This window comes from Cynoglossus semilaevis, chromosome 15, assembly GCF_000523025.1.
Source record: "Cynoglossus semilaevis isolate Cse_v1.0 chromosome 15, Cse_v1.0, whole genome shotgun sequence".
Taxonomy (NCBI): Eukaryota; Metazoa; Chordata; class Actinopteri; order Pleuronectiformes; family Cynoglossidae; genus Cynoglossus; species Cynoglossus semilaevis.
The window spans coordinates 14,575,036-14,589,704 of NC_024321.1; the positions used below are offsets into that span (position 1 = coordinate 14,575,036).

General features: G+C 42.3%; 1 protein-coding gene across 2 annotated transcripts in view; it reads right to left on the bottom strand.

Annotated features, from left to right (window-relative positions):
• nlgn3a (neuroligin 3a) overlaps positions 1-14,669 on the bottom strand; it is a 163,874-nt gene that overhangs the window by 111,471 nt on the left and 37,734 nt on the right. Inside the window, exons 4-5 of one of the 2 annotated variants that reach the window (XM_008327318.3) lie at positions 10,886-10,945; positions 1,512-1,661 (exon numbers count right to left, since the gene is read on the bottom strand). In XM_008327318.3, coding sequence (XP_008325540.1) covers positions 1,512-1,661; positions 10,886-10,945 — 210 coding nt within the window. The remainder of the gene's footprint in view (positions 1-1,511; positions 1,662-10,885; positions 10,946-14,669) is intronic. The other variant, XM_008327322.3, reaches the window with a different exon arrangement.

Below are 14,669 nucleotides of genomic sequence, written 5' to 3' on the forward strand. Positions count from 1 at the left end.
GGTTATTGCCACCGGCACAGAAGGTGAGAAGCAGACTTACAAATGATTTTGTGTCTCTGTATGGGGTTTGTTGACAACAAAACCTACGCAGTACAATCCAAACAGTATTCTTTATGTTGTACTGGTACGATTCGGAAACAGTACACAGTTTAAATACTGCACGAAACTTCATACTGAGCATATGATGACATTTAGTCTTCACTTTAATTCAACTACAGCATGTATGTCTATGCATGATGAAAATATACTATATTTCTGTATCATTTGTTGTTAGATTATATTATTATCATTATTATTTTTAATAATAATAATGTTATAATTATTGTTATTTACTAATAATGTGTTTAACAAATAATCATATACATATTTAAAATGTAATTAATAATAATGTTCAGTTTAACAGTTTCCTGTTAAAAACTTTAATTTAGATTTTGTAAGCAGTGAATTTCATAAATATTGTAAAACTACAAAGTGTATTATGTTGAGTAAATATAATGAAATTAAAATAGACTAAAATTATATTTTGTCACCTTAAACCAAAGTAAAATTATTATCCCGGCCTAAAACCAAGTAACAATCTCCTGAATCAAACAGTTGTTAAGAGTGAACATTAGTTGGTTTTAGGAATCGAACAGTTCACCTCTTACGTCGGTGCTCTGATAACTACACACTACCTGAACAGTGGAAATGTATTGTGAATTGTTGAAAGTCACTCATGGCGAACAACTCCAGCGTCTCACGTCTCAGAACGAAAGGAGGGAAAATAAATGTAAAACAACACGGAAATTTCATTTCACATTCAGAGTTGTTTGTAGTCGGAGCGCGGCGCACTGTAAATACAAAAGGAAATGTGTCGGGAGGAAAAGCAGCTGTGTCAGAGAGACGGATGGAAAAGGTACAAAGCTGGGATAGTGCTGCTAACAAACTCCATTTTGTGTTGCTGCAGCTGTTTCCATGGAGCCTGCTCTCCTTTTCTTCTGCTCTCTCTCTCTCTCTCTCTTCCTCTGTCAATCCACTCTCTCCCTCTCTCCCAGTCTCTCTCCCTCTATCTGCACACACACACACAGCAGAGTGTCTGAAAGAGGATTCAGCTGTGTGAGTCAATCTGCAACCAAGCGCAACTCTGAGAGAAGCCCTCGTCCTCCCTCTAACAGACTCTTCTGCTCTCCTTCATCTCCTCAGCATCACGCCCATCTCATCATTTTCTTTCAACCTCATTACAATCATTTCTTAATTTATTCCGAACCCCAGTCACAACAGCAAACCAACATTCTGCGCCGTCAATTACCGTGTTTTTAAAACATCGCTCACATCCACGAGGAACACAGGATACAGTTCATGTACACACACACACACACACCGGGCTGTGTTTTCCAGCCAGCCTAATTTGGAGTGTATGTGCCAATCAGCGGTGCTCATTACACCCAGCTGCCCTACAAAGATGGCCTAGAAAAATGCCCTTGACGAAGAAAGTGGGAGAGAAAGAGACGAGAAAAAAAAGAGAGGCTTACCGAGGACTCCGACGCGATAGTTGAGAGTGATAACGATGACATTTCCGTAGCTGGCCAGGACGCTCCCATCAATCATGTTGCCGGTCCCCTCCATGTAGGATCCTCCATGGATGTAGACCATCACGGGCTTGGCACCGGTGTCTCGTATGTCTGCAAGAGTGGTCATCATTAAGGCATTCACATTGTCGTCCACCCACTCTGATCAAGGGTCAGCTCACATTCAGACACATAAACCTCCCAGATACCAGCGAGGAGAGTTTCGTCTTCTGGCCGTCGATGATTATCTTGTTTGTTATTCTCTATCTTTAGGCTCAGTGAGAAACATTCTCTTGCCCTCCCTCCCTCCCTCACCCCCATCATGAGGCGAGGTTTAGACTCGATTATATTAATTTGCAATCCGAGCAGAAAATGTTCTTGTCATTTACTCAGATGAACTGAACTATTAGGGATTTTCTGTTTTGTTGCATTCCTGGAGGTGGCCACTCAGGAAGCCATTAGAGAGAATAAAGCGAGAGGTAGTCTGACACGTCTCTGAAACAGGGAGAAGGCCTAATCTGGCTTGACAGTGATAGGGAAAACGCAGCAGCTAATTACACACACGCTACCATCTGCCTCCTATTCACGCAGGCCTATCTCTGGGCAACAATTATTTATTTGCAAGGTCCCGCTTGGTGATCCAGACAGTTAAATTTGGGCTGCCCTATTGTTCAAATCTTTATTTTATCCTAGTGCCCCAGCTTGACACCCCGCTGAAATTACACTTCAGCCAGATACAGCATGTCCAGAGGTAACGGTGAAAAAAAAAGTCTAAGAAATGGACTGAAATACTGACTGGCCAACAAGAAAAAGGAAGAAGACAGGTCTAAAAAAAAAAAAATCTCTCTCTCATTTTCACTCCTGCTACTCCTGTGTTATGTGTAGCTTCACGCCTCTGCCTCGCTTACTTTGTATTGCTTTCTCTCACAGGGTCACCCTGTTTTTTTTCCCTCTGTATTCTTTCCATTTCTGTCAAACTCCCTGTGAAGCCCCTCAAGCTCCGGGAATGGTGAAAATGAGAGAAGGTGAGAGGAAAAAGAGTGAGGAATTGAGATCAAAAAGAACGACCTGGAAAAAATACTGGTGGAAAAAAAAGAGAGAGAGAACGTGAGAGAGATAAAAAAATGAAAGTAATTAAGAAAAACAAAACATCAAAGAACATAAAGGCCCAAATTTTGTATTCTGGTTGCTATGGTGACCACAAATTTCAGAAAAGGTAAGCTAACCATGCGCCACACCCTGCACTGATTTGCGTACATCTGCATACGCAGCTCATCGCTACGCTACGCTTTCCCTCACATTAGCAACCAGAATAACTGCTTAACCGCATTCACCATGGTTTTCTTTGTAACCCAGAGCTCAGCCTTGAGTCACGGTGTGTGTGTGTGTTTTATTTTTTTATGCCTCTGGTTATTCATGGCCCTGTTACGTTTAAAAGCAAAGCAATAACTTGTACATGATGTGGCCTTATTTACGACGTTCTTTATCTCGCTGGTATCTGAGAAGGCGACGCAGTCAATTGTAATTTATAGCTGACACTTCTTTCTATGCACACACACTCACTTATCTTGAATAGCAAGAGGGGGGAATACGTGGGGCGGGAGAGCATGAAAGGTACAGGCCTGAGCGGGCGGGAGAGGGGGTTTTTGGGAGGAGGAGTGGAGGTGAGCGGGTCAGAAGAGAGGAGAGAAATCAATGACACTGTTCTACAAAATGGGTCACAGATACAAAGGATGAGTCAAAGAGCAGGAAAGAACAGGGGGAGAAATTGGGGAGGAGAGAAAAAAATTAGTGGTGTCATTGTTATCAGTCACCTCTTTTGTTGATTCACAGCCTGTCTCCATGACAACAGTTAAATCCCTTCAGAGTGTTACAAGATATCGAGGCTTCACCTGTTCTGATCTGTTTATCGACTTGATCTGATGCTGTGGGGGTGGGTGGGGAGTTTGGGGGGCGGGGGGGTGTCACAGCTCCCACCTGACAGTGACTCGTGTAAAAATTTGCATGCACCAGATCCCGGTTTGACCTGGGTTTACCTTCAAACACAACTTCATCATTTCAGGTTATTACACCAACATCTGGACCAATCAGTGGGATTACACCTCTATCACATGATGTGGATGAACTGATGGAGTTAAACAGGCGGTTTATCAGCTGACCTCACCTAAAGTCATGTTGGCAAAACACACACACACACACACACACACACACATGTTCAAAGCATCGAAATTCAACAAAAGCCCTTTGTGCTGGGAAGGAGATAGAGACACATTGATTAATGTACAGTCATTTATCTGCATCAGAACTACATGCACAATCAGCTAGAACAAGAAATAGTAAAAACCAAAAAAATAAAAAGTTTTCCAGATGATTAGAAATGTGCCTGATGGAAATGTAGATGATGGCAGATGTGCGATGAAGAGTGAGGAGAATAAAAATAATTTATTCCCAGAAACACACACACTCTTTTCCTCAGGATTCTGTGTCACACAGAGAAGTGTGGACATGCTGTGTCTACTGTTCACACCCAGACACTCACACTCGAACCAAACAGCAAGATACTGTATTAAAAATGCATTGAAACTGTCAATTATTGACTCAATAGATGTAATGATTTCAGTTCCGACTCGACAAAAACAGACTGGATAAACGGAGGGAATTCACGCCTAAACACATCACAGGGTTGACTTTTAGCGGCAGATGAGGAGGACAACCTTTCATGGTGGCTCCAGACTGATTGGAGGATCAGTGGGAGGCATAACTCAGGCCTGAGCTGTTTCCCTGAGTGTTGCCGCAGCAAGTCGACCCCACCAGGAGGGCTGGAAACATTCATTTTCTCCTTCTCTTTCTTATTTTCTCCTCTCCTCCTCTATCTCCATTTGAAAAACTTTTTTTTCCCCAACATTTTGTTTCTCATGTCCCTGAAAAGTCAGTAAAATTCCTGACGTTAAGCATTTCCACACCTGTCCTTCATACCCCGGAGTGGGACAGGACAAAGGTGAGTGGAGATAAGTGTTGGTGGCATTCACTGCGTCAACACTGGGTGAAACATGGCTGCTGTCAGACGTGATCAGTGAGGTCTGAGGTGGAGGGGAGCGGGTGCAGATGCCCCGGTGTGGCAGAACATGACATTCACCCGTGCTCTTGTCAGAAAAGCTTCTCACTTCACCCGTGACAAGTCCATTACTGGTCATGAAGAACAGAGAGTTCATCAACGAAACATTAAAAAAATGTTTCCTTTCACATTTCTTACCCATGTAGAAGCACCTGCTCCAGTAGGTGACGCTCTTTGCAACCCCCCTACGAAGCTAATGCTGCCTGACATATGGATAGTATGAAATTTAATGCTGATTTGTTTTCACTTATGTGTCTTAAAAAAAAGAGAAAAAAAAAGCAGTGTGCTGCCGTGAGAGTCGACAGCACACCTATAAACCTAATGGAAATAATGACCTTTGTGTGAAGGTGACTTCTCTCTGCCTTTGGCGTTTTTATGTTGAATATGATGTTGGCTGGCAGACAGAGCGCTGTGGTTTACTGAATGGAGGCAGAGAGGACGGGAGAGAGAAGAGAGGATGGGAGAGAGAAGAGAGGAACTGAGTGGGAGAAATAAAAAGACAAGACCCAGTAAGAAGCCTACAAGGCTATTAGCTAAAGCCCACAACAGCCGGCGTGAACCTAGTTGAGAGGAGGCGGCCGTGTCGCGCTGTCATCCTTAAGACTGGCACGCAGTTTTCGTTTGCTCCCGAAGCGAACGAGGACTAGCCCTTAAATCTCTCTGCCAGGTCTGCCGTCCTTGTTTGGAGCCACAGAAACTGACAGTGTACAATAAAAACGCCGTGTGGGATTTGGGTTCACAGGACAAAGACCGGTCGAATCGTTCTCCTCCACCTTTATCACCCACTTATTTTGCACCGGCCATATTTTGGTGTTGTTTATATCTTTCTTAAGAGCAGAGATCTCTCCGCTGACATAAACAGGGATCCTGGGGGTCACGGATCCGTATCTGTGCAACATCAGAGAGAAGAGGACTGAGTGGGAAATTAAACTATAGTCCACGAACCCCACGACTCACCCCCCCACTCCCCCTCCCCTCCCGTGGTTGATTCTCTACACTCCAGGCAGCCTGAGCCTGAGCTGAGAGCTCTGCGGGAAAAGGATCGAGTCGAAGCTTCTGCAACGAAATTAATGGTAATACCGAGGCAGGTGGAGCTTAGCTGTGGAGTTGAGGGGTGTGTGTGTGTGTGTGTGTGATGTCTTTGTCATTTTTGGTTTATACGGTATATGTGTGTGCATGCTTGACTGATATAGCGGGTGTGTGTGTGTGTGTGTGTGTGCACTTTCATGCTGTGTGGAAGCATTACTCCTGATTAGAGCTGGAGTCTGGAGGTGCTGAATGACAGACAGACTTGTGTGTGTGTGTGTGTTTTCATCAGTGGGGGAGTACTAAAGCAGTGTTGATGTCACACACCGTGTGTCGGGGGTCATGACCTCCTGACCCACACCTTGTGTGTGTGAATGTTTTTGCTAATCATGTATTTGTATTCATTAGACAAGTGCACGTTTGGAAATGGAATGACCTCAACAATGTCAAAACAAAAAAAGAAAAAACAGTTCTCTGAGACCGAGATTTAAAGTGAGTTCTATAGACACATTAGTACTTAGTACTTTTTGAACCTTCTCAGAACTCTGCCAGAGTTTTTGCTTCTCACTGAATGCAACAAAATCAAACTGAAAATCTGTTTAATTTTACCGATGTTGGAGAAATAAATACCTAATTTTGTTGCCTTGCTGCACTGCACTCCCCAAGCGCAAACTTTTTTTAAAATTAGAGTAAAATTAAAGTGTCGTTCATGTTCTCTTCCAGTGCGTCAATATTTAAATAACCCCCCCAGCCCCCTCTCTCAGTTTGTGTTCAAGGCCCCACTCTAGTGGCCGAGAGTCTGTGCCAAGACAGGGCACAATCAACCCAGAGCCATTCTCCACCCCTGAGACTCAGCTCGTCCAGCCTCACCTCCTCTAGCAACATGCTAGCCTTTATCTTACAGCAGCAGGTCGGTGATTGAAAGCTTGTGCTGGTTTTTACAGTGCAGTTACTGCTTCAGTAAAATCCAGTCTTGATTGTGGCCCACTGTAAATCACTGCAACCGGGCGGACGTGTTCGGGTTGTTGGAGGGAGAGCTGCATAGAATTTGAATGAACTCAGAGGGTTGTCAGGGCGTTGACTGTTGATCTGACAGACAGGTGGACGTAAAGAGGAAAGAAGAGGAGCAAAGACATGGAGACTCGACAGCGACGGGCAGATCGAAGGATACAAGGCGAGTTGAAGGTTCATTAATTCAAGTTAAACATGTCTGTTCGTTAAACTCTCCGTTTGCTTCAATTCTGCCACACCGCTGATACACACCATCCAGCCTGTAGGGGGCACTAGGGCAGTAAAGCTTATCTGCGAGCTGCGAAGTAGACACAAGATGCATTGGATCTGCATTGCATTGCATCAAATATTGAAGTGTTTTATCATGATTAATTATCTAATTATAAACACTTAATTAGATTATTCTTTAAATTATGTCCTGAAATTTTTTTTTAGGTTATCTTTATTTTACTTAACTTTATTTTTCACAGTACATTTGTGCAGGAAGTGTCTGACCACTTCATTAAGGAACACCTTGGTAACAGTTTGATTAAAAAATCCTTTCCTTTACCATTTGCCTTCATTACTTGTAACATGTCACTGTTTCATTCTCCCGCTGAGACCGTTTAAGTAGCGTCTATCATTCAACCAACTAGTTTGCGTTGATGAGAATCCAGTAGGCAGATGGCATTTAGGTCCTTCTAAATTTGTACTAATGTGTCTAAAGTGTGCCAGGAAAATACCCCCCCCCTCCCCCCACCCACACACACACCAGTGCATCACCATGACAATGTGAACCACTGGAACCAGGCAGAAAGCTTTTTTTTTTTTTAATTCAGTACTCAGTAATATTCCCTTTGGGAAGATATCCGCTGCATTTAACCCATCTGTGAAGCGCCCCGATGATTAACACCACAAACACAGGTGCACATCTGAGCGTGTCTCCGTAGCAGCACAGTCGGCTTTAGCCAGTTCGTTGCCCGAGGCGAGATCACGGACACCCCGTCCCACCCACCACATTACCCCTTAGTAGTTTCTTTTCTTTTCTTCTGAGGGGTAACGGCTTCGCCCCTTCCACCAGATGGTGCTCTAAATGATCGGCTAAGTGTTTTAAGAGTCGGCAGGGTAGCAGTGGGGTTTTGGTTGAATCCTTTAAACACTAGGCCGCAGGCTGCACACTTTATACTTTTAAAAACCAAAATATCAAACCAAAGCTTTGCGGCAAAAAAAAACAAACAAAAAAAACAAAAAACAACAAAAACCTTGGATAACAGAATTGTTTTCTGTTTTCTTTTGTACCATATTAAGTTAGCCTGTAGCCTTAGATCTCAGTTCTTAGCTGTAATCTACTGTTGCCCAACTGGGATTCTAGGTTTAAATTCTACTTTCTACCAAATCCTGCTCTTGGCATACGTGGATTGGATTAACTTTTTTTTTTTTCTTCTAAAAACTCTGGTTAGACATGTAAAAGGAACTGAATATAAATCAGCAGTTTTTAAAAATACACAAGTCCATGTGGTACAACATGTATTCACTTACTATTACTATCTTCATCAGTACTAGGTCGATTTTGAATATCAACAGGTCGCCTTGAACCATGTCCACATGCCTCACTGCATGAAGTTGCTTTCATGTGAAAGCTCATCAGATGTCTCCATTAAAGACCAGCTGCTAGCATGTGCCTAATGAACTGGCCACTGAGTAGATGGAAGGATGACCACACCATTCACTTCTTTTTTCATTCATCTTGTATGTGTTGTGCCAAGATTGACTCAGTGTCTCTGCAGTTTTTAAAAAATAGATAAATACAGATTTTCTTTATAGGAACACGTCTTAAGGATGACAAGAGAAAGGTGAGCAGCTCCAACATGGAGGGAATTAGCTCAGGATAGACGGACTGCCAACTGAGACAGCATGGTGATGCTGGGATGAACAGACTGAAAGACGGAGGAGGGGGTGAGTCAGGAAACTAGACAGAAGCTCTCTGGACTGAATGAAAATGGTGCATCAGCCGAAGACAGCCGGGCGGCGAGTTCCGCCTCTGATCTGGTTCTCCTCAGCCTTTAACTTAAACACAAACGATTGATTTTCATTGGTTTAAAATGCCCCGCGGCGTTCGTGCTCTGGTGGACAAGATCACCCACTATTACATGCAACAACAGAACCGTCACTTGTGACTGTGAGCATGTGTATGTGAGGTAACTTACAAGGACTTTTGTTAAATGTACTGATCCTTCCTGCAGAGGGATAAACCTTGTTTTTTAGGGGAGGCACGTGGTGGAACAGTGGCTTTTGCTTTTGCCTTCCTGCAGTAAAGTGTATGGTTCGATCACCAGCTGTAACGAAAGGCCTTTCTGCACAGAGTTTGCATGCAATTCTATAGTTCACTTTTCCCACAGTCTGAAAAACATGCAGATTTGAGAGGATGGTTGTTTCCTTTTATGTGTTGGACTCCCAGTTGGTCCAGGGTGTAACCCGTCTGGCCCAATGACTGCTGGGATATGCAGAAACGCCCCCTAATGATAGGTATAAGATAAATGGGATAAATTTAGCAAAACAAGACTTTCTCAAACTAGTGCATTGGTATATTGAACCATGAGAGTTCAACACGGACACGGTCACTAGAACAGCGACCCCTTTCTTGGATCAAGTTTAAGTAACACTAGCAGTGGCAAAGCTACTGCTGGGGCCGCATTGAGCTTCTACGGTGATGCTCTGTAAATAGCATTAGTCGCGCTCGGTGAAGAATAGATTTGTCACATTTTCAGCGAGGCTAGTCTCTCACGACAGCTTGGAGACCAAGCCCCGATGTGCACAAGCAAACACTTGCCAGACAAAGGGATTGGCACTTGTCAGTAATTCTGAACGGCTTGACATTTGCTGATGCACGTAGGCTTTTATAATAGATGACAGACGTACACATGCGTGCGCCTATGTGCCGACTCAGGACAAAGACTGAAAGAAGACGGCTTCAGTAGTAGCAGCTTGCCCTAGGCTTGAATGAGAAAACACCTGTGTGTCAAAGTGACGCCAAGACAACGTTTCTTGTTCTATGATCAGACCCAGCGTGATACGTCCTTTTGAGAGACAAGCTAACTGGCAAAAAGAAAAGAAGCTTCCCGGGAAACCTTCAAACATCTGGAAAAAAAACCAAAAACTTCTGGCCTGCCAGCGTTGGCTCATCTTTAAATCCTTCACGAAACCTACAGCAATACTGCGGTGCTTTGTGCCAAGAATCAGAGTGCATTAATATGAGGATATGGCAATTAAGTATAACATTTAGCTTTCATGCCAAATGGAGGAGCCTTATGTCCTGAACATGTGTTAATGTCCCAAACAGTTTGGCGTCAAACATAGGGTTCCGTCTCGTTCGCCAAATGCACAAGAAGCCAAGATCCAATTTCGCTGGGAAACACACGGAGAATATATTGATGGCTTTACTCTAATACCCTAGATCATATTGGCTTTACCTGCCCTACAGTAGCAAATACAGGGGCGGGGTGATATAAGGGGGGTTTGATTTAGATTCAGACACTAAAGCCATTTGTGTTGTGGCGAAAGAATCGTCTCTTGTTCTAATCTCGGCAGAGATCCACTCTGAGCCAGGAATATCCCGAGATAAATATGGAAAGTGAACAACGTGAGTGCTGAGCAGCAACTTCCCATTTTCTACACCTCTCGCCCCTAATCCTCTCCAATAGCACTCCTGAACTGCCGCTCCTCATCTAAATCTGCTGGCAGACCGGCTGAACGCTCCGATATTACACTGCTGCTTTACTCCCCCTTCCACCATTATCACCACCAGGCTGCTGGCCGCACCTGATGAAGAGGCTCCCTGGACTGTTCTGCCCTTGTAATAACAGTTGCTTCAGTCATAGTTTGAGATATTAAAATGACCCAGCACGGACAGGGGTTTCTAGACAGCTCCATGATCCAATCTGACTCCTAACTCCACCGCTGCGCTCATCGCTTGAATTTCAATGCTCGGCAACAGAAGACCTTGACATTCACACACACACACACACACACAATCTTGATCATTAAAGGCAATATTATTCTACATACATAATGTATCGTGGATGAGTGATGAATGAGCCGGCTGTTAAAACCCCAAAGTAAATCAAACAAGAGCATAAATGGTGAGATAAAAGGTGACATTTTGGAGAAAAAGAAGTCATGCGTCATCTTTGTTCACTGTGGGAAATACCTTCATCTTCATCACCGTCATTATCCGAAAAATCCTCGCCCTGTTTTTTTGCATGGACCCCTGTTGTTGGAGCAGGGAGAGACATAGAGAGGCAAAGGAAATTCAAAATAACATGTTTTTGTAATACAGAGGTGGGAAGTTGAGTCATTTGACACAAAGTAGTTTTTCATGACACACATTAGGAATTACTAGGGCTGTCCAGTGGTAAAAAGAAATGTAATCACGTGCTCTGTGACCTGTTATGTTTATTTGATTGCAGGCTGGAGAGGGTCAGGGGTTTAGAGGAGACGTGGGCGTCAGTTAAAATACATTGTAAAAATAGTTTCAGACATATGAACTAGTACTTTTTAATAACTTATTTATAATAATAAATTTAATTTTAGGCGTTAGTAAATCAGTACAATTTATATACTATTGCTGCTTTTTCTTACATGTGCTCCTAACCCTAACCTCCTGTCTGCTGGTCTCATGAGTTTTGGCTGTAGTTTGTGCTTGTGTTATTTGGTGCAAAAGCTCTGCTCACTTTCTGTGTTTACTCTGTAGTTAAAATGTATTTCCGTCTTCTTTGATATTTTTGTTTATTTTATCCTTAGTTTTATTGGTATCGTGACGATAGTTTCAGTTGGAAAACTTTTTGTTTTATACAAAAAATGTGTTTCTTTTCGGATAGCAATATCCTTCTGTATCAGCGAGTACACAAATGGAAATACTCGTACTCATATTGGTTTGTAAGGCAATGACAACCCCAGGTAGAGAAGAAGAAAATGAAGAAGCACAGCAGCAGCTCAAGCGCCTGCTCTACCTCGGCCCCACCACCTTCAGGAGAGAGGTATGATAGATTTATGTTGCACAGCACTTTGATAATTCACAGGCGGAACGGCTGACTGACTATTTTTTGTGTAATACCTCGCAGTATTCCAGGGAGTATTCATTATTGTTGCACTTAAGCACAGCGAGATAAAAAAAAAAGGGAGAGATGGCGGTGGAGTGCGTGTGCGAATAAAAGTGCATCTGTGAGTCTCCCCTGGGAGGAGCCGGGGGTCACATCAGCTCAGGTGGTTAATTAACGCACATCTTTTTTGCATTTCTAATGGGATGAATTGACTTATAGCGCGTCTGGTGTTAGCTGGACGAAGTGCGACACGGTGATGTTACAACCGAAGCTGAAAGGCAACAGATGTCACACTGCCGTTGCTCTTGTCCGGTGTCATCCAGCAGTAAGGGACAGGACGGATGTTCCAGTCCAACTCATTACCCACCATTTGCCTGCAAATTTTAGTTTCCATTATTGCTGAGTTACCATGACAGACATAACAGGCGGCCAGTGCATGAGGCGCTGCACTCATGTACCAGCTGCAGTCAACAGAACATGATTACATTTCCTGTTTCATGGATTAATTACAGTTATTGTTGTATTGACAGCCCTAATAATACCAATTTTTAAAAAGACAATCATCACTTAATCACATTGTGTATTACAGTATTACACACAAAAAAACCTTCAACAAAACATTTTTGGAAATTTTAACAAAACACATTATACAGCAGGCAGATTTGCAGCAGAGTCACACACAACAACATTTTCAGAATAAAATATATATTTGTCACAAATTCTGCATTTAAACCCATATTTTTGTAATAAAAAGTAAACAAAACCAAACAATGTTTCTAAAAACGTTTTTTTTAATATATGTTTTTGGAACACTCTTATTTATTGGTGCTGACTGTGTTTTAGACTGTGTGAACGGGGCCGTTGTGTGTTTAAACAACACTTTAGAGACTTGATAATATTAATGGAATGTGCACCTAATCTTCTAACTTGCAGTCATAAAAAAGAAAATAAAATGATATTACCGGCAAATGTGGTTACTGCCAAGGTAACAGCTATAAACTGAGGATATAACAGATTTTCAAACTACAGACGTGAGCAAGTTCAGAGCGGCAGCAGCTCCCCTTCAGGTGCTGTTATTTGAAGCTTGTATCCTCAGTATAGTTACTTGACCGATGCCTTTTCTCTGAACAGAAGGATGTGAACAGAATGTGCTGTTGTCCTTGTGCCTCTACGTGATAATATTTAAATCCTGACCCTGAGGCCATTTACATCTCACCTACATGGAGCGCAAGCCCTGACCTGACCTACAGATGGTAACCCTTTTAAACTGGCCAGTTGGATGTCCACGTAATTTCGTCTGCTTTTTACAGCTTGTGAAAAATGTAACTTTAAAGTTTGTTGCATCTAAAATTTCAAGGTTTTGTGGTCCAGGGTGAATCTGAAGGATGTTGAATCACTGTGTTTACACCGGGGACGGCTTAAGACCGCATATTCATGTCTGATACAAATACTGCAACCTGGAGTATCTGGTAGGGCATTGACGACTTCTGACTACTCTGATGAAAAAGCCGGAGTCGAGTCGATGAGTCATCAGTGACGTCATCACATTGACTGACTTATACTTTGTAGTTTTTGCTAATGGAGAGAACACAGCAGTCAGTTGTTCTATCAGCTCTGAAGTCAGATGCTTGGTTCTCAAGCCGTGACAAACACATGATTGGTGTCCCGCGGTGAAATGAAAACACTTTTCCAAAGTGTGTGTAAATAAGGTGTGTATGTGTAATGACTGTGTATTAAAACAACGATAACTTAAGGGTCAGTGGAAATATTGTATATACAGTGTGCACAAGTCATCTTGTTTTTTTTTTTTTTTTTACACAAGTCATCTTGTTTTTTGTTTTTTTTTGTCTTGTCTTTGGTAAAGCAAAAAAACAAAAAAAGCCCCAAAAGAACAAAGCATCATATGTCAGAAATGCAGCGAGAATCGCTGTTTCAGACGACTCTGACGAGTGCGACTGCATTCCTTGCCATCTGCCACAAGTCAGGCCAAATTGATCACCTGACAAATTACGTTAGAATCAGCTATTTCCCAGCTGTTTCCAATCATTTCCTTTAAGGCTACTAATGGTACAAGTTGCTTTACATTAGAGGTAAGTGTTTACGGTCCCTAAGGGATGTTCCATATGTCCAATAACAGCGTTTTGACAAGGTATTTTTGAGTCCATTTGTTCTAAAAACAGAACAGTTGAGACAATCGCCTCCAGATCGAACATTTCCTCTGAGTAATCCTTTGTTTTGCATTAATTATTTTTTCTTTTTTTTAAACTCCATTGACATCAGCATGCCAAGCAGCTACCCTGGCCCCAGCAGGCTCAGAACATATATAATATAACCTTATATCTGGTAGATGCAACAATGAATAAATCTCTTCCAAAGTAACCATCTCAGCTCCCAGCCTGAAGATTAATGAGCAAAGATAACCTGTTAATAAAACTGACATTTCTCTATTTTAGCACCTTTAAAGAAATCAATTCTTCTCTAATTCAGGTCAGTTAGATGCTCAGGCGAGGTCAGAGGAAGGTCCTGTGTTAACTATGTGGTAGACGCTGAGGCTGTCCATCACATTTGCTTTGTAGGTTGAAACATATATTACACATTGTGGTGGTACATGACACCAACGGTGCTTTTAATTATCATGATTATTAACAACTTCACACTTAAGAGCATAAAGTTAGTGCGGCTCAGTAAGTGTGAAAAATAATTCACAGCTGTGACACTCATTATAAAGATCTGACACGAAAACCCGTCGGTAGGTATTTGTTGGTATGCATTACCTAATGTAAAAGTAATATTATGTGACATTATTTAAAAAGGCCATATACATAAGTATAAATAAAAAAAACAACTTTATTATTCAAGAAATATACAGGTTATTTAAACATACTGTGGGAA